At 52.6% G+C, this 25,987-nt stretch overlaps 6 protein-coding genes across 6 annotated transcripts; 3 read left to right on the top strand and 3 right to left on the bottom strand.

Moving 5' to 3' along the window:
- Positions 1-549: 549 nt before the first annotated feature.
- Positions 550-4,112, bottom strand: J4E92_002093 (uncharacterized protein; the record flags this gene model as incomplete). The annotated part of the gene is made up of 2 exons (XM_051493499.1): positions 550-2,331; positions 3,216-4,112. 2 exons carry the CDS (start codon positions 4,110-4,112, stop codon positions 550-552), a joined length of 2,679 nt encoding a protein of 892 aa, XP_051356730.1.
- A 990-nt stretch (positions 4,113-5,102) lies between these two features.
- On the top strand, positions 5,103-6,056 carry J4E92_002092 (uncharacterized protein; the record flags this gene model as incomplete). Its single annotated transcript, XM_051493498.1, has 1 exon — positions 5,103-6,056. The coding sequence occupies one exon, from the start codon at positions 5,103-5,105 to the stop codon at positions 6,054-6,056; it is 954 nt and encodes a 317-aa protein (XP_051356729.1).
- A 1,075-nt stretch (positions 6,057-7,131) lies between these two features.
- Positions 7,132-8,508, top strand: J4E92_002091 (uncharacterized protein; the record flags this gene model as incomplete). Its single annotated transcript, XM_051493497.1, has 1 exon — positions 7,132-8,508. One exon carries the CDS (start codon positions 7,132-7,134, stop codon positions 8,506-8,508), a length of 1,377 nt encoding a protein of 458 aa, XP_051356728.1.
- Positions 8,509-20,314: 11,806 nt separating this feature from the next.
- On the bottom strand, positions 20,315-21,259 carry J4E92_002090 (uncharacterized protein; the record flags this gene model as incomplete). The annotated part of the gene is made up of 2 exons (XM_051493496.1): positions 20,315-21,108; positions 21,256-21,259. 2 exons carry the CDS (start codon positions 21,257-21,259, stop codon positions 20,315-20,317), a joined length of 798 nt encoding a protein of 265 aa, XP_051356727.1.
- Positions 21,260-22,231: 972 nt separating this feature from the next.
- J4E92_002089 (uncharacterized protein) lies at positions 22,232-23,893 on the top strand (the record flags this gene model as incomplete). Its single annotated transcript, XM_051493495.1, has 1 exon — positions 22,232-23,893. The coding sequence occupies one exon, from the start codon at positions 22,232-22,234 to the stop codon at positions 23,891-23,893; it is 1,662 nt and encodes a 553-aa protein (XP_051356726.1).
- Positions 23,894-24,144: 251 nt separating this feature from the next.
- On the bottom strand, positions 24,145-25,984 carry J4E92_002088 (uncharacterized protein; the record flags this gene model as incomplete). The annotated part of the gene is made up of 3 exons (XM_051493494.1): positions 24,145-24,202; positions 24,256-25,606; positions 25,657-25,984. The coding sequence occupies 3 exons, from the start codon at positions 25,982-25,984 to the stop codon at positions 24,145-24,147; spliced, it is 1,737 nt and encodes a 578-aa protein (XP_051356725.1).
- Between the last annotated feature and the right edge of the window lie 3 nt (positions 25,985-25,987).

Genomic DNA, 25,987 nt, shown 5'->3' with positions numbered 1-25,987 from the left:
AGGTTCAATCAAGATTTGTACTTTTCCCTTCAAGCTTTCTGTGACTCCTAATTCGTGACTCCTCTAACACTCACATATGCACAGACGCACGACGCTCATCAGGCAAGCCATTGCACACGTCCAAAGCGTCTGGAAGGATGACGGCACCCGGCAGGACTTACTGCATGCGGAAGCGGGGCCGTAATCGTGTGAGTAATCATTGGTGGATGGCGTTTACACTGCGCGACTACCATACCTCGCGTACACGGTTAGGCGTGTAGGGCGTCTAGAATTGTGAGTAGCCTCACAACATTGTGCATACCGCGGAACATTGGCTGCGGATACTTCGGGTTATCCACGGCCTATATACAAATCAGAGCTGCAAGTATGATGCGGTAGTATTCCATATCCATCTATGATACTAGACAGAGTACAACATGTAGTCAAAGTAAACCTAGTCCCAATCCAATCCGGGAGAGCCTCAATGGGCGATGCAGTCCAAAAGTCCAATTCCAAAACTCCGTTCCATGCAAGTCTTCTTCCGCTCTTCTTGACTCATTCTCCAGTCTATCATCTGAAACTCCACGCCGTTCTCAGTCCACCGTTAACACTCTCCAACTTCAAACACTGATACGGACTGCTCTGCGGATCATAATACAACCCTTCCAGCATCCCGCTTCTCCGGTCAAGCGCCACGTAGTAGAACCCGCTGATGGTAAGCCCGCAGCCTGAGTCGTCGAATGTCGCTTGTTCGGCATCGTTGGTTACGGAGTTGAAGAGGGGTTGTGGTGTGATTTCGACTTCGGCACGGCCAGTTTGCGCGTTGCGGACTATGCGGTAGGGCGAGGGCTGGAGTTGCGAGGTATGCGTGGAGGTAGGAGCGGCGGGTGCGTAGTTGGAGGAACCTGTCGAGGCCCAGGGATTGGACGGTGGAGGGTCGGCGGAGAAGGAGGAGGGTATCGTGGTGGAGGGTGGGGGCTGAACGGGGTCAGGGGTGCTGCGGTTCAGGCTCTTTACAAAGCATCGCTCTTTCCAGCGCATGAGTATCCAGTTCTGGCCCAGGACTTCGGTGAGCCACTTCTTGCTTGTTAATGCTCTGACCACGTCTTCGTCGCTCATCTTCTGAAATGGGGGCAGTTTGCGCCAGTATGTTGCGTCGTTTGCGGCGTTCGATTTGAAGGATTCGGTGAGGAGGGTGTAGTTGTTGAAGTCGAGGATTTCGCCTTCGAGGTAGGTCGTAATAGAGGAGGTGCGCGTGACGGACGGTGTGGCATTGCTGGGGGAAAACATGGTGTGCGGGTGCGGGTGGGAAGGTACGTTATACGCTTCCATGGTTGCGGAGAGAGACATCTGCTCCCAGTCCACGTCGTGTATGGTGACCTTGACGGGCCACCGGTCTTGGTGCGGTTGTGCGTCGGGCTGCGAGTTCCGGCTCGTGGAGACTTCACTGGGATTCCATATCCACGGTCGTATGGGCGGCGGGAGTCCCGTGTGCCGGCTGTATGTGGTAGTCGCGGCAGCGGGCATGGTCGTCGCATGCTGACAGCCCGAGAGTATCGCGCCCGGTGCCAGCCACGAGGTCTCGGTGGGCGGCGGTATGGCGAGGGTGTTTGCGACGAAGTCTGCGTGCTGCAGGAAGAAGTCCTTGGTCAGGAAGCCGGCGTCTCGCGCACGCTCCCAGCTCTCGTCGTCGTCGCGCGAGTGGCGTATGCGCGACAGGTACTTGACGGTCTGCTCCAGCATTGGCGACGTGCGGGCCTCGGAGTCTCGGTGCGAAGACATCTGGCGGCGTTCTCGCTGGACGGTCTCGGGGAAGAGGCTGGATCGGGCGGCAAGCATGTCTCTGAGGCTGCGGTGTGAAGCGTGGCGTGGCGGTGCTTCGCTGCTGATGGCGGCTTCCCTGGTGCGCGCTGAGAAGCGTGGATGGCGGCGCACGCCTGCCGACTGGAGGATGGCCGTCGACCTCAGCGAGCTCTCGGGCGCGCCCGGGGCCTCTGTGGCCGGCGACCAGTCATACAGGCTGTTCTGACTGGGCACGCGGTCGCCATAGTTGTTGTCGCTGAGGCGGCTGAGGCGTGACATGACGCGGCGCAGGCGGTCCCGCTGCTCCAGCTCGTCTCGCTGCCTTTCCAGCAGGCGCAATCGCTCCTGGGACCGGTCCAACCGCGCCTGGTCGCGCTCACGTGCTGCGCGGAGATAGTCGACGTGGGCGCGTTCGATGTCGTCGTCGTCGCTGGGAATGCCTTGTTCGTCCGTCGGGGTGCCCAGCGTGGCGGCGAGGTTGAGCACGTCGTCGTTTACGGGGCTCTCGAGCTCGCGCAGGGCCGAGATGAAGGTGGGTTCCGCGTCGTCCTATTGAGCGGCTACGTCAGTCATGCACTTAGACCACGGCTATGTGACAACATGTGGACGGCAACATCTGAACGACGGGTGCTTACAGGCGAGTTGGCGGGCGGCATTATGACCAAGCAGGCGGCGCAGCGGGCATGGCGGGACGGAGCGATGGATGAGCTGTCGCATGCAACGCACGACGTCGGATGCACGATGTCTCAAGAGCAAAGGCGTGTCCTCGGCGAAAGTGACGCGACATGTCAAACTCTTAAGCCTGAGCCATTGCCCCGAAAAACCAAAGACAGCGCTGCCTGGCGACCGTCACGGCACCTGATAGCGCACGCCATCTCGCCATGCACTTCCCCCGTTGTCCCGCTGCTGGCTTCCGCTCCGCCCTGCCAATAGTCGGCGCTGAGAGGCATGCCGCACAACTCAATGCATTCCTCGCTTGCCCCAGATTGCCTCGTCGGTCCCGCGGTCATGGGTGGGTGGTCTGTGCGTCGACAATAACCTCAACTACACGCGTCACATTGACGACGCTGGACACTACATAGCCTTCTCATAGTAGGCAGTCAGGTCTTGCGGCAGAACTAGGCAATGATTACTTTCAACCCGTACGCGCTAGTACCCTAACCAAAACCTCATCACAGCAGTCGCTCCTTCCTCTCCAACCCCTCCAACACCACCAAAATCTTTCCCACCAACTCCGCAAACTCCTCATAATTCCCCCACGTATAAGGCCCCAACCTCGTCCTACTCGCCCTAACTAGATGCATCAACTTTCCCTTCAACTCCCTCCTCGGCTCCTCATTCGTACACATAGGGAACCTCAAATCCAACAACGCACTCGTCGCTGTCTCCACCATCGTCTTGCTACACCACACATGAAACCCATGCATAATCACATCTTCCAGACTCAGCGGCGCATGTACTGTCCCCGGCGGCATAAGTAGTAAATCCCCTTTCTTGAGAAAGATGGGAAAACCGGGTTTGTTTGGTGCGTATTGGAGACCAGCTTGTCGCGATACAGCCCATTCCTCGCGTTCAGAGTCGGAAAGCGACCACGTAAACCAGAGTTTCGAGCCAGTCTCACACAACACACCGGTGTACAGGCCGTGCTCGTCGATGTGCGGGAAAGACCAGACGCCTCGTTTGCCCCAGAGCGCGAAACCAGTTTTACTAGAGAGATCGCTGGGGTTCGGGTCCGAGTGGTTGGACATGCCACCGTATTCCGTCGCTTCGGATAGGATGCTGTAGTCGGTGAGATTGTCGAGCTCCCAGGGTAATACGTTTTGACGTACAGGCCGGATGTCGAGGAGGTTTACGGGGAGGGCGGTTGGGTCGGACATGCGTTTTAGGGCGGTGGAGATGGTGAGCCGGCGGGTTATGTTTCTGGATGTGAGGTCTTGGACGTCCATGTAGGGTTCAATTGAGGCGTATTTGCGGAATCTGAGGGTGGCTTCGTAGTGTTGGGCAGAGTAGAGGGTGCGTGGTTCCGGGCTGTTGTTTAGTTCCAAGGGGACGAGGAGGGGGATTTGGAGGGTGAAGTGCTGGAGTAGGTCGCGAGCTTCTGTAGAGGTGCAGACGATGAGGTTGTTGTCCCAGTTCGGAGTCGACTGCTGGATGCGCTGCTCATACTCTCTTGCTGAGATGGGCACAACGTCTTCTCCGGTCTTGATCACGTCGATATAGCTTTGAGACTCTGCGATGAATCTTTTCTTCCGGGTTTGCGCGATGTTGGACTCCTGCACTTGCGTATTCAGCTCCTCGAGCATACAGATACCGCGCTTCAGCGATGACATGGCGGTGGCAGGATAACTCCTGATGAAGCCCTCAGTCTTGACGGCTTGATGCATTTCCGAACAAGCACAAAAACTGGCTTCTTCGAATGGCTGGATAGTAGCCTCCGAGTGACGCCTCCTTTTGCGAGAATGGGCGCTGTTTGCCTCATCTTCCGTACTCTTGCTAGTTGTCTCTAGGACAGCAAACATCCTGGCAATCGATGGATGTACTCCCAAGTCTACGTTTCCCCTTCGCTTGAACGTCGGAGAGTGCAGCCATACTTATATCTACTTGACTGGTGCTTGTCACCCGTCTAAGCGCATTCTCGAACTGCTGGACCTCATCAAGGACCTTCGCGAACATGTAAGACAAATCTATAGAATCAGAACAATATCACTGTCCTGTTTATCTAGCCACTAAAGGTCTAAAAGGTCGAGCGACTCACTCGGGTACTCGAAAAGCATCGCACTCGGCCTGTATTGACGTGTGGGAAAAGCTTGATGTATAACAAGACGTTTAGCAAGTGGATGAAGATGTATTGCAAACATCCCACACCGTATATAAGCTCATCTGACTAACTGAACTCCGAGTATCGGCCTTTCCTTTACTTCCTACATGTCACTCGCACGAGCCCCCTGACATATCCCATGATCATAATTCGCTGGAGACGTAGTAAGAGACGTCTTGGCGAGCTCTACTAGGCAGAAGTGTGATCAATTGGGCGGGGTCGGCTGTCACTGTCATTCACTGCCAAGACCACTTAGTGTCTCCCCATTCTGTATAGATTCTCCCGCCACCCTACTCTTATATCTCTTTATCTACGAAAGTACCTTATACATCAGTTCTCAGGTCTACAGTTGAGAATACCTGCCATAGAATCCAACCACGATAACCTTCTACAACACGCCTAGAAGACCACTTGTGTGTAAGGTACAATAACCGTTTTGCTTCTCGACCGACTCTGACGGCTACAGAGACACGCGACGACTCATATCGAAATTTCCGACAACATGGTAATCCCCGCGCCTACTTCAAGCGCTTCTCTCAGCGATCAGAAGGTCCCCGGTGGTCTCGAGCACTTCCTTACCCTCGGTCCTATCCAACGCCAAAACCTAGTAATGAGCAACAAGGTCCAGTTTGTGGACCACCTCGGCAACGCCATAAAGTCCGGAAACAACCTCACTGAGTTGCCCATCGCCCTCTTCGAGGCTGTATCAGAGAAGCAGGAACTAGTCGTTGATGGCAAGATCATAGTTCCAGAGGGCATCGACATCAAAGCTGTGAACCACCTTGTCTCTCTGATACTAGCACTACCAACCGCGCCGAAGGTGTGTCAGTTCCAGAAGTATGTGGTGAGAGACTTTAAAGGCAAACCGATGAAGGATGTTGAAGACACCTTCAAAGACCTGCATCTTTGCTGCGCTGCAGATGCATTAGGCATTGGCTCCTTTACCCAAGGCATCTTCAACCACTTCTTTAGCCGTATCAACACCAAAGTCCCTCCCACAGACGTCATCAACATCATCACCGCCGCCAACAATCCAACCGGAAACAAGCTGTTCAAGCAGATGGCGTATACCATGGCGACAAAGCTCAACGATGGAACTTTCCCCGACCCCGAAGGATTCAAGCAGAAGTACCTCACGACCAATCCCCGTCTCTCCGAAACCATCGACCGCTTTCTCACCAACATCACGGAGACTGATGCTCGTAACGCTGAGTACCAGAAGCGAGAGGCTGGGCGGCAGCAGTATGCTGCTCACAATGCACAACACGAAGCTTGGAAGGCGGGGGAGAAAGCCCGCAAGAAGCAACGCGAGGCAGATGAGGCCGCGCGGTGGGCGGCAGCTGGCGTATCGTATCGGAAGAAGGTCAGTCAGGGGAAGAAGAACTTTACTCTGCTCGAGGTCAAGTGGGCTGATAAGGTGGCGGGGAAGAGGGTTTATCCTGGGACTGGTAACTGATGAGTTATTCATTTCAGAGGATCATGAACTGGGGTGGGTTTAGTGGTTGATGGGATGGGCGGCGGCCTCGCGCGGAAGACATCCGCTAGTATGGTCTACGGCTTTCATCATGTATTCTTTTGGGATTGGTGAAGATGTGTATCTAAAGAACAAAGTTTTGGCTTTGTAGACGACAAGTGCATATTCATGAAAATGATGGTGAGGAAATGGGACACCTTCGTGTACTGAAGTTGTACTGAAGTTGCTCGACATGAGTAATGTGCACGTGCTCTTACACTACGTCATCTGCGGAGGTCACGGAAGTGACGCGGCGCGGCGCGCTTGCTCCACCACCAACACCCATCTCATCACTTCCCATCTATGTCCATCGCCCTGCTGTATGTCATGCATCAATTGAATGTGTACACTGCCATGGCGGGCGCGTCTTTCCCGTTGGCTGTACGCGCCGACAAACCTCGGGCGGCCATGGCCTATGCACTTGGAAAGAACAACCGCGACGCAACACGTTCATCGCACATCAGTCTCTCGCATCCTCATATCTCGAGAGCGCCGAAGTGGTCAGGGGCAGGTAAGAGCGAAATGTACATGCAATGTAATGTGATGAAACAGAAGACTTCCGCGCGGGTGTGAGCAAGACAGATCATGAAAGACACGCAGCCACCTCATGCAAGAAAAAAAGCTGAACAGGTCTAGAGCCTACATCGACGCCAGGTCACCTATATTGTAGGTTTTCATGTTGATGTAGGCTGCAGGCCCGTTTGAAATTTCTTTTTGGTTGACTTGCAGCCCCAGCAACGCGTGTGGAATGTCTTACATTACCCCCGCATGAGACGTGATTTCTGGGATCTTTCACTTGCTCTTGCTCAGGTCGCGTGTTTACGCGCTAGTGTCTACTAGTCCAGGCGACACACCCGTGGACTCACGCATCGCTCCTGCTCAAACAAACCCAGTCGCCCCCCGTTGATCTTGTCCGAATCCTCTTCCGAAGCTGCGACTCTCACTTCTATCGCCGACTCAGCACCATCATCTAGACGTCAACCCCTGAACACTCCTCCGCTCGCTCACGGCAGCCACCATGACCAACCTTCTCGATCTTCCGGTTGAAATCTTCCAGATGATCACCCACGAGCTAGTCAACAGCGCGATTAACAACGTCAAAGGTCCTTCCCAGGGCTTTCAGATCGATGGTGTCTGGAGACTGCGAGATGTTTGCCGTACCTTTTCTGCAGAGATCGAGCGCAACGTCTTCTCCCTGCAGCCAAAAGAGGTTTACTACAACAAGTACTTCGTTCAACGTCTTGCCCTCAAGCGTCTGCCCCGATACATGATGCAAGCCAAGCGAATCCCGGGGAACATCAATGAAGGCTTCCATGCACGACTACAACGCATGATCAGCTACATCTTGCAAGAGCTTGACATCAAAGATGAGAAGCAACGCGCAGGTATCATCGAAAAATTCTATCTTAGCTTAGGCAAGATCGTCGACGCGTTCATATTGAGTCATGCCTTGTGGTGCCATCGCGGTCCCTCCTGCCACTGCATTACTCAGAACCAGCACAGTACCGAGATATCTGTCCAAGATAGGCTTCACGCATCTCTAATGGTCGGAGCGCACGATGTTCTTGCTGTTGTTCTCACAGAGCTCAGTGGTGCAGAGGATGATCCACTTCTCGGTGTGGGACCTTTCCGGATCGCTCGAACTCTAGGTGACACGAAGTCGATCGACGTTATTGTGCGTTATCTCGAAACACGGTCGTCATCAGAGCAAACTGCTCTTACATCTGAGGACGGAATGTTTCCCATACATAGCACCATCAGCACCACGCTGGCTACCGACAGCGGTACAATCGCTCAAACTCTGCTGGACTACCACAAGAAGAATTTAGGCTCCCCCAAGAGGCACGTCTACCACTATTGGGTCTCTCGCGCTCTCCATGCGGATACGACCAGAGTTTTGCATAATCTAAGAGCCGTCTTGGATTTCCACCCTGAGGGCAGGACACGAGTCTTGCGCGAAACGATGCTCACCATATGCGCCGAAGGCAGCTCTGAAGATGTCCAGGAAGCTCTCAAGCGCGTTCAAGACGTGGACAAGGGAACAGCGCTGAACGCTCCCATCTTCATCGCTGTTCGATCCGGTCGCGTTGCCGCTGTACAGGGCTGCATTCAGGCAGGTGCCAATGTGGACCTCGCGGTGCGTTCCAACATCCCAACACTTCAGAAGGACACTATCACTCCCCTTGACGTCGCCATGAATCGGAACGATGATCGTGTTGCAGACGTCCTCATCAAGGCCGGTGCAACAATCCCACACATTTCGCAGTGGCCAGGGACTGGGCGCGTGTACAAGGTGTTGCGTAAGGCCGTCTCGGAACGCACTAATGTCAAGCTGCCGGATCTGAGGAGCTTTCAACACATGAGCCTGGCGGAACGCAAGGATATACAGTATTAGTGGACTGACAGCGAGGCCATGGGCGTGTTTGCAGCTTCGGCGTGACAAGAGTGGTGGACTGGAGCCTATGGGAAACAGGCGGCAGGCGGCAGGCGGTTTAGTGAGCCTTGAAGTACACATTGTCTTGCAATCTATAGATCTGCGAACCAAAACCACAACGAATGCTCCTGGGTCAGTTATGGGTCGAGGCGTCCAAACAAGTGCCTTTATCACTAATATGCCATGTACGTACCTAGGTAATGATGATAGCTAGCTCCACATCGTAACTTCCCCGTCTAAGCCCCTATTACCATTTGCTGGATGGAAGTTCAGCGCTCTTGCTCAAATATACCGAGGCATGATGTTGGTGCCTGCTTCCACGCGGCCCGGTCCTGCCAACAACATCCGTGCCAGACCTCCTCAATAAATATCCTCGTTCTATCCTTGCCGCTTTTTGCACGCAAAGCACATGCTTCGACTATCTGGCCGAGCAGAGGCCAGAGGGCGCCTTCTAACGGTGGAGTTGCCCCCGTCGACGGGAGACAGCGAGGCTTTTCGCATCTATGATCTTGACAACGTCAAGGGAATGTTGAGGAACTCGAGTACTGACATGGGCCGGGGAAACAATTGTCTCAGTTCAAGCTGGAAAAGATTGAATCACTCGATGACCAATGCAACTGCGGCCTCTCCCACGCCTGCCTAGCGGTGTGGCAAAGTATATGTAAGCTCTTTGCTAGACTTTGGATTAGCTCAGTGCTCTAGTGTATACGATGCACAGACGTTGGCCCAGAAAACCAATGCTTTTCTAAGCCTCTACACTACACCTTCTGCGCTAATCCGACTGCCACTACAGCTAACCCTCGACCTGGCGAGATCATCACCGACCAAAACTCTCAACTGAGGCTTGAGTGCACTGTCGATAATTGCTACAACAGTCAACATGATGGCGCTCCTCAACGACCTTCCCAATGAACTTCTGCTCCAGATAACTCAGCATCTCAAGGGCCAATCTCAAACACTCGCCCGACTTTGCCTAGTCTCGCGCAGATGGAAAGAAGTCGCTACGAGCGCTCTTTACACTGGAGTGGCTTTATACACCAGCCCAAAGAAGTTCCATACCTTTGTGCGAACACTGCTTACACACGATGGTCTTACACGGCATGTCAAGATATTTGAAAGTCTTTGGGATACACGGAACGGCGATCTCTGTGCTGCCGAAGAAGATAAGATACAAGATGAACCAAAGCTTGTGGGGAATTGCGCCGCACAGATCATGCAGATGGCCGTCCCGGTCGAGGTAGCGGGACATCTCACTAGTAATCTCGCGCGCGGGCAGCGGTCGGCTTTCACAGCGATCATATTACACCTGCTACCGAAGCTTGAAAGGCTTTCAATCCGTGTCACAGACCCCATCAACGGATCACGATTCTCTTTCCGTAACGACCTTCTTCGGGTGTTATATGGAATCAGACACGATCTATTCACCCGGACTGATCTGTGTGGTTTACGAGGCGGGCTCCAGCAGTTGACACACCTCTGCATTCCCTTTACACATTTCAATCTCCTCCGATTCTTCTACCTCCCAAACTTGAGGGCGTTGAAACTAGATCTCATGAGGAACGGTATCCGCGATCTAGGGTCAGGCTGGTTGAACCATGTCACCACACCGATAGCTTCGAAGAACGGCATTGAAGAACTAACTATCCAGCTCGATTGCTGCGAACTAGAGCCGTCATCAGTTCACTTCGTCACCCCACATATCATACGATGGCTTCACATCGATGGAAGCCTTAACGGTCGACGAAATACACTGAAGCATGTCGACTTTCGTCTCACTTTTAGAAGAGGTTACTACTGTGGAGCTAGGCGATATTTCCAGACCCTGGTCTCGCACCTGGCGGCCGCTTCGACAGAAATTGAGAGCCTGCGCATAGATATCCGCCTAGTCTATTGTGACTGGAAAACATTAGCATGGTACCTTTCGAGTATGAGACCCGTTACTACTCTCTCTGGCTTCGGGAACCTGCGTAACCTAGAGGTGCCACAGGAATTTCTCATAGACAGAAAGTTTCGTAGCAGACCGCATCCTGGAGGTGATCTTCGACATCTATTGCCCTTAGCGATCGAGAGTTTGACTATCATCTGCCCTGATGGTATGGCCATCGTATGGCTCCACAAGCTCTCCCTTGTTCTAAACCACTTCAATGCGCTGCGGGTTCTTGCGCTTGAATGTGTTCCAGGACATGGTCGACTTGCCTCATGGTTCCATAAGCGCCGCGATCCTGTCTTCGACACATTCCGCGATAGAGACATTTGCGTGCGTATTTATGATGCAAAGGCGGGATTCGGGCGTCCTCAGGCGTCCGACACTGTCGACGCGCCCGATCTAAGACATGACACGGAAGACCCTTTCCAAGACTCGATGGACATCTCAAGTCTCTTTGGTGAAGACGTCGGATATGCAGGAATATAAGGGAGGGTTTGGTTCGATGGAGACAATAGTCGCATGCTTGTCGATAGATGCGCTACTAGCAAAAAGGGAATAAGGTCACACGCTTCTAACAGCAGAGATTGTTGACAGGGTTTTCAGGACAGTATCCGCTGAGAGCGATCTGACTGATGTTGTAAGAGGGCGAAACTCACCGTCAATACACGCATGGCTTTCCTTGTAGAACGAAGTACAACAAATAAAGATACCGCTATTAGCTATTTCCAGTTCGTTGAGATCTTTCACGAAACAGATATGTCAGCGTGATGCTAGATTTGGGCACAATGAGATGGTCCAGCGTAGGTGGAGCGGGCCGGGGAGACGACCGCGGGGAAGGTATCGCAGAGTCGGAGGTTCGGCGAATCGACGCGCCGACATCCGAAGCTACCTGCTTCCTCAGTCATGAGCCTCACTGCCTGGCCAGTCGACTCAGTGCGCCATCGCTATCATATATACTTCACCAGACATCGCCACGACCAGAACTTGCATGCGATTGCCCTTTGCTTCGACTCGTATCCGCTCATTTCCTCACCGTCGCCCTTCCGGGCACCGCTATCGATGTCGCCCGCATCACACATAAGCGTACCTTTCGTGGTCGTCACTGATGATGGTAACTACTGTAGCCAGCGTCGTAGTCTTCGACCTTGCAAACGATCGCTTTATGCGGATTCGCAACAGTCGACAACAAGCACCGTCATCAGGGACCGCCAAATCACTCAACACAAGTCAGAACGACAAGTTTCACTGGGGACTCCGGGCACATACCGTAATACGGGATCGCGTCGCACACTGAACGAAGCTCACGGATGCTGGATGTCGTCTCTGCGTAGAGAATAACCTGGGTGACAAGGTGGTTCGCCCTCTGGAACGATGCGCAGTACGGGTCCGGCGTAGGCTTATCTGACAGAGGGAGGTAGAGGGAGACAGAGTCGCAGCGCGTTTGTCGACCACACAATCTTTACTAACAGCTAACCGGCAGTAACATAATAGTAGGGATCATAATCTTTATTACGCGAGATATGAAGCTACACAATACCCGGCGCGCAACATGGCGTGAACGACCACAATACACGACACGCATACATCCGATCACCGCAACCCTACGAAGCCTTAGAAGTCGCATATATAGCAAGACTGCGACAGAGCTAGCTACGGCTGCCGAAGAGCAGAACAAACAAGCTACATGGAGCAACGTTGAGCGGCTCCCGGTCCCCAGAGTATCAGACACACGACGTGGGACCATCCACTTGTAGTACAATACTGATACCCTCGATGTCACCTGACTGCAAAGACAGAAGTCCGCTAGCCTTGGTATTCGAAATGGTGACATACGATACTTCTGCAGCATGATGATCGTGATTTATCGAGGTCGCAAGGTCCGAAACAAAAACAGCGAGGTGGGCTATCTGGAAGTCAGCGGAAGCCTCACAATGGGAAACGAATTACCCACAATCGCGCATCAAGAACTGCCCTTATCCCCGCAAGGTTGCCGCTAAAGTCATGCTGTTCACCGTATTCGAGGTCCTCCCACATGGTCTCCCATTTGCCTCGGGTACTGTTCTTGACATGCCCCCAAAATTTCACTCTTGGTACCTTCTTGGGCGTCCCGTAGATCTCCAAGATACCTACATAGAGTAATGTGAAAAACCAGTCTATCAGAATCTTCTGGCAGGTACGGCCGATCCTACTGCGTTGTTCAACCGTGAGCCCGGGAAACCTGGTATCATACCTGTCCTCGGAAGGTAGCCTTAATTCGGGGCCGGAAGGTAGCCTCAATCCGGGGATGTAGAAGATGAACTCTAGGCTTTCCAACTGTGGGTTATTTGCTAGACATTTCAAATACTTTGTCTTTGATTCGCGTTTTCCGGAGATGCCATTCCTCCCAGTATTTCCGTATCCAAGGAGGCGAAAGTGGCTAACGATGGGCATTGCCAGCGTCACCCGACGGAGTGAAACGAGACTCAAGGTCTGAGATGGCATCGCTTGTGGCTGACAAATGACATCGGCAAGGCCAGATATGCTGCTGAACATCGCTGTCGGCGATCGTGCAATCGCATCCTCTAGCATTCCACACATCGCTCGACTGACCGACAACAGTCTCCTAACGCAGTGTTCTTCTTCAGGCGTCAGACCTGGTAGGCTGCTCAGGGGTTGTATAGTCGCACTCGCGCGCGGCCCCGCCGGATTGTTGATGCCAAATGTTTTGATCCATCTGGCCACTGGAGAATCTTGTTCGGCTAGATCATCTTCATCAACAGACACGTCTGCCTCTTTCCACGTCTCAGCCGTTCCTAAATCCGATGATGATGAACCATTGCCGGTCAAGCCGCGGGGCTGATCAGTTCTCTGGCGGTTGAGTTGACGGCCCTGGAAGCGTGGAGTCGTAAATGGTCGACGATGCGATATAGGTTCGGACTTGACGCGCGGCCAGATCACTGGACCTATCAAGTGATCAAAGATCTGGTCACGCAGCTCTTTTGGTAGCTGCATCAGCTCGAAGGTCTTCCCGGTGAACTTCCAGTAAAGGCACATACATGCCCTTTTGCGACTAACACCACCGTATCGCTCATCCAGCCATTGCCCGATGGGTTTCCAGTGCCGACACTTCTCCCATAACATGCGAACTTCCAAGCCGGCGTATTGTTGGCGAGAAGAGTAACGGACGTTAAGCGGATGATATATGCGTTCTCCAAGCTCGTCCATGTCGGTGAGTACGAAAGGCTCCGCCTTGCTTCGTCGCTTAGTCGCATTTGGACGCACAACCTTCGCAATTCTGACGTCATTCGTGTTTGAGAAGAATGCGAAGCTTTCCTTGCGTTTCCCTGTAAATATATCCAAGAAATGTTGAAAACCCCGTGATTGGCATGTTGAAGCATCCTATCATCACGTGAGTGGAGTGGCCAACTACTCGGTGCATGAGACATACCCATCTGAGCTGTGAGTTCTTGATCTCCGCCTCAGCGCCGCTTGTATCATTTTGTACGCCCCATATAGATATCCTGTAGACGATATCGACGAAGTTGAACCGACGGCAATGTGGTAGCCGATGGCGGCACGTCCAGCATTCATCGCACGCCGTTTTTTCCATCGCTGAAGAGATTGTGCTTGACCGGCTATCAATTCGAGCTTTCGAGTGGGTATGATATATTGACTGGCGATCGCGGTTCACACCAAAGGGCTTCGGGAGCAAGGGAGGTTGTTATGGGCCGATTGCGATCAGCGTGGGTGATGCGGTAGCGGGGCTACTAAGACGACATTGCTCGCTACGTTTTGCCTTCCACCACCTCGTCGCTACGACAGGATTACGAGTCTTAAGATCACCTGGGTACCCTTGACCCACTATCGAGATGTGATTACCAAATTCCTGGAGAGTCTCCCAACCTTAGCAGACGTATTCATTGAGAATAGTTTGCCGCGCACGAGCCGGTAGTAACACAACGGTACATATGGGCAACTCTATCACGCGAGATATGAAGCTACACGATACATCCCGGCGCGCAAAATGGCATGAACAAATCCAATATACGACACGCATACATCCAATCGCCGCAACCCTACGAAACCTTCGAAACCCTGAAGCGGGGGTACACGATGTAGCGTCATCCAGTTGTAATACATCATTAACACGGTCGATACGATATGCCCTTGCGGACAGGAATCCTCTAGCTTTCGTAGCGAATTGTGCATATCCATCCCTGCCCCAGCGCGGTGATCTCGGGCTCCCCAGGTCGCATGAATATGAACAAAAATGGCGAAGTGGGCGAAAAAAGGTCAGACGGCAGTGTCATAGTACCATTGCGCTGTGCTAGCTACATATTTCCCTCCCACATCGATAGCCCACTTGCCCAGCTGTGATCTGTTGTGACTTTACAAAACCGACAGATATGTCTCCCCAGGTTTTCCCGCGTTCACATTAGTACCCTAACCGAAGTCGGGGCGGCCTCGCGCCTCTGAACGTGATCCGATAGTAACATGTCCCATGTATACGGCAAGGTTGGAACTATATCATGAAGTCGCATCCGAAACCACTTGACATACCAGTCGGCCATCACTAGACATTCGGAGTTCGCTTGGATGAGCTCATTGGTGTCCCAATACCGACCACTGCAATTGTTAAAACGTACTCCTCCAGTCCCAGCAAGGACATCTCGCATGAGATCGGGAAAAGCTTCGAAGAAATAGCAAGGATAGCGCATGTACCCAGTCCCAGAATGATCCGGGGGTGAAGGAATGATATGTCGGCCTGGCCAGTTCTGCAGCGCCTCTTGCCACGCCGCATCCTCGATGACGATATCGAAAATTGGCTGCATCAGATCTGCTTCGCCTTCGAATATAAGAGTAAAAGATTCTGGGGGCATGCCTGCCGACTTCAAGGCCAAAGCCTCCATCATCCAAAGACCGACGGTTCTGGTAACGTCTACCGCATTCATAGTGCGCATCAGCCCCAACCCTCGACGCAGGTCAGAACGGTATTCTTCATAGCGCACGGATTGCAACGAAGTCAGGACCGCACCCCAAAGATCTGCACGGTGAGCAATCTTGAGATTTGGGTTTTCGATCGCAAAGCGTATCAATGCTCGCGCATGGCACTCCGGGTGAGAAACGCTCGCATGCGTATCGTGGAGGGCGATCGATCGGATACTGATCCGGAGATGTTGAGGTAGCTGCAGTAGAAACGTTGAAGCTTGTGAAGCGGCAGAGACGTAATATCTGGTGCGATCACGGGCATGCTCGCGGAAGGGGTTGTGTAGTTCGGACGGCAAAAGTTTCTCCATGGACTTGATCTTGTGCTCGCTGAGGAACTCCCATGGCTTTGGGTGTAAAGAATGAAGACTCAGCGCTTCTTGGCCTGGCGAAAACTGGAAGCGATGGTCTTCGAGCACTTGACGACTCATTTCACCGAATCTGGGATCCCGGGCTACGAGTCGAAGCAGCTCAGCGATAGCGTCCCGATGGAAGGATGGAGCTTGTCCCCATACGCCTGGCTCTTTCAGTTGCTCGTTACCTTCGAATAGATCTCTATCCATGTTTGAGAGGTGTCGTACCAAGGCCTTGCTTTGTGGGAATTGCTCCGATATTGTACGAGCTATGTTGTCGTCAATGAACTGCCGGGCGCAAGGCAACACGAGATATTTGATCATATGGAGATCATCAAGTAAGTGACCGTAATGTCTGGCTCTTGCGCTGCATCGCTCAGTGGTCAAGCTAGATGTCGTAAAGTGTATCGTGTTGTTGAGAAGGTGTAGATCTCGCATCTCGGAAGCGATGCTCTTGCATGAGTACATGAGAGACAGTTCAATCTGATCGCCGGACTCGGTGCGTAGTTTTCCGGATTCAGAGTCGAAGTGATACCCGCCGTCTTCAATGGTATAGTAGTCATATATTATGTCGCGCAGCTCGCGGGGTAGACGAACGAGCAGCATCGTAGAGCTATGAGTATTCTGTCGAAGATATCCGATGGTTCGTAGCTTAGGTCTCGGGCCTGCTGGGGATTGGAGATGCAAAACCGGCAAGAAACGTGCCAATGATGGTGCTTATAACTCTCCCATCAGGCTTCAGCTTCACGAAGGATCACGTGACATAATTGGGGCCATCCATGAATGCTATAGACCAGACCACTGAGCACAGTGTACATCAGTCCCGGGAAGATGCCAAATGCACCCAGGCAGAGTTTGACGAAAGCAAGAGGCTAGGCGGCAGTTGGTTGGAGGCGCTGATTCGGGTACGTCATGTGGTGAGGGAACCATGGCACCATGCGTTGACTGTGAATGCCCAGGTGCGTAGCTAGATGCGCTGCCCCGTACTCGAGTCGGGAAAGGCTCAATCTTTTGAGGTCCGATGATATTTATTGGGAAATGCTGGCACACCTGCAGCTTCGGCAACAACGGCACGTGTGCGTGGATTGGAAGACGCATCCCGCGGGGCCGTGTCTAGCGTCCATCTGCACGGGTGTCTGATTGCCGAAGGCTAAGGCCTTGGCATCGCGACGTGTCGCTCTCACGAAACGCAGCCATCGATGGTTCCGCAAACCTTCCCGAAGCAGTAACATCAAGACTTTGCTTTCGCGAAAGGCCGCCATCAACGCTTCCGCAAACCTCCCTGAAGCAGTAACAGCGAAAGCTAGGGATTGAGACTTCCAGGATTCGTATTATGTAAGTACGTGTTCCCGCCATCACCACCTACCCAGGTAGGTAGCCTGCACAAGCCTTGAGGTACATATTTAGATATTACTCTTGCACCGTGCGGCTACCTGAGCGCGTTGTTCCATCCTGTCCCTTACACCGAGATTGCTTTACATGTTGATTCTCACGTATCTCATTGCGACGGTAGTCACCCGGCAGTCATGCGTGCAGAGTCAATGATGTCAACCTCGATCGCTAACGCGATGACTGTATCTGCATAACGAGCCTGCAGTGGCAGCCCGGCCAGACCATGAATTGCAACAAAGCCATCGGCAAATCGTTCCGCAATTTCACAACAATCTACCGACGTTGCAGACCTAGATAAGCTGCACAGTGGGCCATCGGCTATCTCGTACTGTACAGGCATACCCCACGCGTCGCCGTGCGCTGCGCTGCCGCCTACACGTATTCCGCGGCGCAGGATGTTGCCCACATTCCCACATTCCCTCGGACCAGCACCATAATTTCGGATATACCGCCTGCAAGCGACGCTTGAACAACTAGCTACCATACCTGGGTTGCGAAGCGAGCGTTTGATACGCTGGGTCGATTCGTGCTGTCTCTTCGCTCTTTAGAGATCAAGCCACCAGCTTCGCCATTCGTCATTAGATTTGACAGATCCTTTGCTCACGGGTGGAACCACTGCAACATCGGCTGTTTTGACAGGCTTTCTTTGCGCTCCCTGAGAGCTTCGAGACCAGGTGCACACTTATCACTTCACCTTCAAAGATGGTTATACACGAGATCCTTTGACACGTAAACCCTCCACTTCGCCGAAAGTGCTGACAATGCTGTTAGACCCACGAGCCCAATTCACCCAGCAAGAGACGCAACGCGCTACGCACTTCAACCTCCTACAACGCGCTTCGCGAACGAACCGACTGCTCAGGCGCTTCAGCAATCGTCCTACTTCCAAGACCGGCTTCCCACCACACAATGCCGCCGCTTCGGAAAGCTCTGATGACGGGAGACGCGCCGATATCGAACAAACCCATACGCAACTCCTAGCCATTGTGTGGGCTCTATGCACGAGGGTATATCACATCGGATGTGGTAAATGGAAGGATATGCCATCACAGGTGCGCCACGTCGTGTCGCATGGGTTGAGTCTGATCGCTGCGGAACCGGTATTGGCTGAGAAGGTCCCGTATCTCTCCCGCTAGTACAGCTAGCAGCCTTGTCTGGATACCGAAGCTATGTCAGGGCATAAGCATGCGCCATAGGTGCTGTCCACCAATGACAATCTGCATGTCATGACCCTGACTGGGTCATTCAACGACGTGGCTTTCACGCGCTGGACATCAGGCTGCTATTTGGACACATGCAAGTACAAATACTCGGCTGCAATCATGGCCCTCGACTCAATGTCCTTTTGCCGACTGCTCCTCGCCTAGAAGTACGCGAGATCGTTTTAGATGAAGACCATGTGGCGGTTTGTTAGCCAAACTGTCATAGCCCAGGCTCAGGGCCTATTCGTTTGCAGGGACCAGGCCTGCCAGTCGAGCGAGGGGCTGACCTTCGGCGGACTATACTCCTGGCTGCGTCATCTTCGTTGAGGAGAATGGCAGATGACTCTTCTGCCTCCGTGCATCTGCACAGGGTAGATCGCGTGCTTGCCGATGCCATCAGCGGCGGCTTCTACGGCCAGAACATGGTTGGGAGCTGAGCCTGGAGGCCTTGACTATGACTTCGCTTAGTATATCATAACTACCAATGGTAGCTAGATTTCGTGTCGCAGTATGCAGTTTGCAGGATACATAGTATTACATCCTGATAACCAGAAGATTTCTCTAAGATAATGTCTACTTCTACCTAGTACTCTTTGCAGGATGCGACACGGACTGTAGCCTTTCTTGGTGTAACAAAGCTTCTCGCTGACAATAGACGATCAACGGACTCAAGCAAGACTGAAGATGGTCTTTGGCTTTCTTGTGCCCCTCTGCAAATAGATACCGAATTGGTTCCAAGTCATCGCTTCGATTGCTTTTACACTTGGCAGCCCCCCGCAATTCTTGCGTTCGTCAACACAAGTAACACCACCTAACCCGAGGCGTGATTTCGACGTCGGCTTTACGCAAGACGAGAGCTGAACTTTGGACTCAAGAGCGACACGATCAATTATCTGCAAGCCCAGATACCTCCACCTACCTTGCTTGAAATCTGACATGCTTGTAGTTCTGGGAACTGTAATACTTTTCATTCGGGAGTATTTCCTTGCGGTATGAGTCGCGTGGAAGGCGAAAGATGTGATTGGCTCGTCGTCTCTGGGTCGCGTCTGGGTTATCGTGAAGGTCGCACCACTTGGCATAGAAACTAGAAATGAGCTGCAAAACGTAGTTCCGGAATAATATGACGTATGTGATTGTATCGGGCTGTAGCCAACATGCTCGTGGTACATGATAGCCTAAACCTTGGGGCCATAATGATGTGAATGCTCAATGAACACTAGGTGTGAGCTAGGTATACATATTGTCCTCTTGAGGATTGAAAGAAATGTGTAAAGAGGGTTATATTGCATATGTTTAGGACTGATCACGAACAACATCCCTCGATGAAGCATCACTAAATCAGCTAATGACATTCACTAGAAAATCTAGGAGTTTTTCCGTGTCGGGTCTTGCTGCTGCTTTGCCCTAGTAATAGCGACTAGACTGTTCAGCCTTCCAGCGACATGAGAACAGTCTGCATCGGGTGTTATTGAGGGAAGTCTTCTACTTCTTAATTTTTACAGTAACAGTAACGGAAGTTTCCTACGTGTTCTAAACTACCCTAGCATGTTCTTACCTGTGAATTCCATCTACTTCTAGTCATTAAGGAACAAGGCTGTCGGAAGAGTAGACACCAATCCATCTTGTCGAATGCGAAGCAGTCTCTTATGCTCTAAGTATTTTGATATTAATGTCGAAATACTAATTCAAGGCGATATTAATGCGTTATTGTTTCGTAGCAGCTACGGGCCCTATTCTTCTTCGATTCAGAAACCTGGTGCAAAAAAGGACAAGGCCGTAAATGACACGCATGCAGTGAGACAGCCAAATTGGCTCATGAATACGGGCTACGAAAGTTCGTTTTCAAGAATTAAAGGCGGGGAAAGTGCAAAGACTGTGATGTACGATGAGCCACAAAAAGGAGTAGTTTCATTTTCGAGAACATTATTCTACATCTCTGCTGCCGTCATGTTTGCATCTTCCCCTGTGCCCTCCTCCGCGTGTACCTCTTCGGTATCTTCATCCTCACCCTCGAATTCAAGCTCATCGTCATACCCGTCTTCGTTGTCATCATCTTCCATACCATCGCCACAGTCAATTCCACTGTCGTCACCAAGGATGTCATCGCTGCCGGCTTCCTCTTCAGTCTCGTCTTCGGGTTGATCCTCTCCATGCCGTTTGAAACCTTGGCTATAGAATGTTGGATCCCAGGCACGGAGAGCCTCGATGCCCTTGCGAACGGCATAGGCGTCCAAGTCCAGTCCCCAACCAACGATTGGCACTACCATCAGCGAATCGCCTACTTTGTCCAGGTAGTACTTTCGTCCATGAGTATCGCTGGCGTTAGACAGATCTAGAGGGTGATCTGTCTCCTCTGCAAGTATCGCTTGAACAGGGGGAAAAGCGAGCATGATCTGCAAAGCTTCGGCGAGATCTCTCAAATGGGGGTCTTCTGTGGATGCACGCTGCTTCGATAAGACGCTGACATTTCGTTGGCGGCAGGCGTCAGCTGATTGATAAAAACGCCTCAAAGATTCCGAGGAACTGGGTGTCTGATTTTTCATTTGTGTAGCCGTATCCAAAGGTAGGGTTTTATTGGGTCCGATGTCGAAGTTGGCCCTCATTGTGTCCGCGGCGAGAATATTACCATGGATCATTCTGGTCACGAAAAAGATATCGTCCCGGTCAAAATGAGCCTGTTCCATGGATCTCTCAAGCTCATGTAGCTGCTGTGACATGTGGGCTCTAAATGGGACGTACGCTTCGGGGTGAGTTGGCGAGCGGTGTGCTTCCAACATGCGAGCAATATATCTCTGATAGATTCTGATGGTTGCTTCATCCTGCTCACGTCGATGTGCCGAGTCTCCGTTCGCGGTTGAGAGATTCGCACCCATGGTGCTGGGCGTTCGTATCGTGCCTTACAGGCGTGAAGCTAGAAACGATAAGTATATAGGCCTTGCTGTGCGTACATTATAGCTTACTAGTGTTGGCTTAGATGTATCAAGGTAGGTGCAAAATCCCAGTCGATGCTAGAGCAATGATTGCAGACGGTGGAATGATAGAAATGAAACGAACTGAAGTTTCCAAGAAGTAAACATATATAATCTTGGATGGAAAGCAACTTGCGGGCGGTACACAGTACCTAAGTCCTCACCGGGAGCATTCGGACGACCGAGAGACCCTGGCGCCGACAGTGTAGACCCCTCACCGTCGCAACCACAAGGGAATGTCGCGCTATGACGTCAAGACAGCCCTGAAGATGTTGATGTATTGCGTAGGTGCATCGGTTCATACATCCCGAGGTCGATTTGACTGTTTGATGAACTGGACTTGTAGCGAGGCAGTGAGAACATGGTACTCGTGATCTCGGGTTCCCCTCCAGGGCTTCACTACCCGGGTAGTATGTTGTCGTCGGGTGGGGTGAAATTCCAGATCATCATTGTGAGATGGTGCTTATTCAACAGCGACATGACGAAGAGCGTCTCACGGTGGTCTTGAAAGAATCGTGATGTATTAGTCACGGTTCCGATTGTTATGGATATGCAGGGTCACGGTAACGTCATCTCGGTACTCGTGTCCTCGGGACCGAGATCATGGTGAACAGGCTGCCGGCTTCTCCACGCGGCAACTTCAGGCCGCAAGCAGAGTCCGGGGAATATCATCTTCTTCACCCATTCGCGTGAAATCAAAATGTTCTGTTGTGTCGAGTATATAGTCTAGGCTATGCCTCGGGTTTCGATGAAGCATCCTTCTCACTCAATCCCTGCATCCTCTCTCACATTATTGGGCGAATTCATCTGTCCTTACGACCTGTCACAAAATCCCCGACGCATGACAACTTTGAACAATTGACGTCGGAGGTAATCATGGGGACTCCTACCTTCCTAGGTCTTTCTCGAGAGCTTCGAGACGAGATCTATGGGCACTACTTCCGCCTCGAAGACGGCTACTGGCTAAATTCCGATACTTCAAAATTCACTTCCAATGAGGGTACTCGAATTGAGCTAGACTTACGCTCTACCAACCTCCAGATCGCAGCGGAAACACGTGGTCTCGCACTCAAAAACAACGAACTTCACGTAAATACCTGCTGGGAACCATGGGCAAACCAAAGAGTCGGAAACTATGCATACTACCTCGAGGAACTCCATCGCAAGAGAGCGACGTCGCTCTACTACCTTTGTCTACAAGCTGAAGCGCTCCTCCGCCCAGAGGTTTTTGCTAGAGTGAAAAAGCACTACGCGCAGTTCCTGCCCGATTTGTGCAGCTTCAAGGACTCAAAATATGTTGCCGGTCACAGTCGACTCTGGAAGAAAACTCCCTCTACCGTCCGCCAATTTGTTAAATCGGAACTTACGTACATTGTCAAGGAAACACCATCGATAGGCTGGGCCAACAAGCTTCTCACACACTGTGTACCGGATTGCGAACCCTGGTGCGTACCCACGTCAGAGAGTGTCGAAAAAATGTTCTTGTTCATGCCTGACGGCCTACCCGAGACCCACAGGGAAGCCGCAGCTGCAGCGTTCTGGGACGGAGAGAAACAACGATTATCAGCTGCTTCCATGGCGATCCGCTTCTTAAGCCAGGCCTCACAAAAGACGAGATTGGAGATTAGAAAGGTTGTGCTACACGAAAATCGGAAGTCGGTTGCGTGGCCCGAGAGTCATGCGCGTGGGCTTATCCAATTCTGCAAGGAGAATCCGAACATGCGTATCGAGCGTCGTGTGGACCTCTGGAGGAACGCCTTCCCCGCCGGAGATCTGCCGTTGGTAAAGATTCCGAAGTATAGGAACTTCCGGACTATGCCAACCTTTACCATTAGCCGGAGTCTTGTGGGTTGGATTATGGAGGCTGTCATACTGCCGTCTTTGGGCATGCCAGAGAACGCATTCACACTCGTATTAACCGACGAGCCAAATCAGATCATGAACGCGGGTGTCTTTGATGTGGCTATTGAAGATGCAGCCACACAGGCTGCCTTCGTACGTGCTGCAAGGCTTCCTGGTGGTAGGTTCGACACAGGTCGGTGCGAGCCCGGTAGTGACATGCCCATTGTCTACGATGCGCAACAGTGGTACAAAATTTGCAAAATTCCTTTTATCATGGACGGATTCCCAGAAGCAATCGACGCCATCAGAAGGAACACGTCATTAGTGACGTGTGATTTCCCCATAACGACTCTAGACGAGTCAGCACACGTGCAGCGATTCTCAGAGTACTTGCCGATAAACACATCGGAAGACTTGGAGAAATGGAGCGCAGCATGGAAAGCGCGACATACTAAGACGGGATTTGTGCCTCAGTCACCGGCGCCTTCCTGGCTTGAGCTGCGCAATGAAGACCGCGTCCACCCACCGCAAGGCCCTCAATCTTCAGGGTTGATCTGGTCAAATCAGGCCTTTGATAGGGGGGATGCACGAAGACGCGAACTCTATGATGCGCTGATGGACGAGAGGTGGGGGAAAGGATGGAGAGATGGAGTGAGAGCGGGAAGGAAGCGGAGGCGAGAGTCGGCAGGAACCTGAAGGGGTATACTGGGGGAGCACAAGAGCGGGATGTTGGGGGCATGATCATAAGAACGAGGGTTTTCATTGCGGTCTATATCAACACCTAGGCTAGCGGCTAGTAATTATCCTCATCTAAGACTTCACATACCCGCATCACCACAATATCCAGAACAACGCCAACTAATGCATATTGCGACAGACATGCCCAAAAGAGCAAGGCAGAAAACACCATCATTTAGTATAAAACGGTTTCTTGTGAACAAAGGCGCCTATTGAACCTGCTTGATCTTGCACTGCCATCCTGAATTTGCCTCAAGAAGTGGAAGACTGGCATCACATTAGCACTGTCACTGTCTCAACAAGCATAAAGAAGAACTCACCTAGCACCCAAACACCATCCTAACTCATTACCCTTGATCTTCTTCGCAATCTTGACCTCGCGGTCAATCGGCATACCGTACCCACTCCTCAACAACTCATACTGGAAGTTAAGATCCAAGCACCACTCAGGCCTGCCCTTGAGCTCCTCGATGGCCTTGGGCACAGCGTTGAAAGAATGCCAGCCCTTCTCGCCCATACACACCTTGTTGGCTAGATCTTGTAGCTCGCGGAGGGTGAAAGACTCGGGCATGCCGAGGTCCTGGGTGCGGTCATAGAAGTAGGAGAGGAGATATACGGCTTCGGTAGCGAAAGTCTGCTCGAAAGGTGGCTGATGGACGCCGCGGAAGGCACAGGGCGCGATGGCGCATTCGTCGTCTTTGTGGAGGGTCTTCTCGGCTAGGCCGCGGCATTGGGTGGGCGAGGCGGTGGCAGGGCCGGTCATGTTGACTGTGACGGAGTCGCCCAGTGCGTGGCCCTTGGGCATTTGCACCTCGACTTCGCGTGTCATGCCGGGGGCGATGCAAGGGTTGACGATGGGCTTCTGGAGGTACTCCTTGTTGTCCTTGTTGTTCTCGTGGAGGCCGGCGAGCAGGGTGCTGTGGATGTTGTTGCGGGCCTCCATGAGACCGTAGCCAAGGTACGAATGCTGGTAGAGATTGAAGTTCTGGTTCGCAAAGTCGAGCTCGTACCTATGGTCGCCCTTTGCTAGCTCTGTGGGGAGTCCGCCGCGGGGAGTGTCGGGGAAGGTGGGCTCGAAGATGATTTGGGTAGAGCCACCACCGAGATCGAGGACAGCGGCAGTAGGGTTCTTGTCCGGCCCACCGATCTTGCCTAGGAGGTAGTTGACTGTGATCCACGCGTACACTCCCTCCATCTCGCCAGGCATGACTTCGACGCCGTTCTTCTCTTCCGAGACGAGCGGGAACGGGTAGTCGTTGTCGAGGTGGTGGCGCACGGCGGCGAGGATGGCATTGCTCTTCTGCTCACCGAGCTTGCGGAGACCGGCCGTTGCCTTTACAGCGACGGGTGTGCACGACTGGTATTCCTTGGGCACGTTCTTTAGCGCAACGTCCATGAGCACGTCCAGGCTCTTGGCAGCGGCCTCTGGGTTGTCGCCGTATGCCGAAAGACCAGAGCCTCCGTCTCTCTTGGGTGTCATCTCGAAGTTCTCGCTCTCGAGTTCAGGGCTCGGGCCGCAGTTGTTGAACTTGTAGACGTGGATGCGGGAGCCGGTGCTGCCGGCGTCGATCATGAGGGCATATTGGATGAGCGGCTTGTCCTTGGAGAAGGACTTTGTGCATTCGGCCTTTGCGTCGCCAGCTGCTGTGTTGCCGCCTGCTGGACGGGATACTGATGACGGTGTTAGCACGTGTCTCTTCCAGCGTCTGTCCCCAACGTACCTGCCGGTCTTGAGATGCCATCGCGCGGCGCGACGAAATATAACACAAGCAGTATGAAAGCAATGACGCCACCTGTCTTCAGGTAGCGCATGCGCTGCCCTTGATTCATGACGGCGCTGCCCTTGTGGTCGTTCATGAATGCGTCCGAATACGTGGAGCGATGGCGCGAGTGTCTGTCGGCTTTGGCGTTGGGGTCGCTGGCGTCGCGATTGGGGTCGACGTTGCGAGGTAGGGAGACGGAGACGCGGCGGCGTGGGCCAGTGAAACTAAAGTAGGACCAGATGCCGGGACGTCGTTGGCTTCCGGGGACCTCAACTCCACTGGACATGGG

This window comes from Alternaria infectoria (genome assembly GCF_024043175.1).
Source record: "Alternaria infectoria strain BMP 0036 chromosome Unknown scaffold_2, whole genome shotgun sequence".
NCBI classification, from domain to species: Eukaryota; Fungi; Ascomycota; class Dothideomycetes; order Pleosporales; family Pleosporaceae; genus Alternaria; species Alternaria infectoria.
The sequence above is the reverse complement of the archived record's forward strand: the minus strand, read 5'-3'. Positions and strand labels throughout refer to the sequence as shown.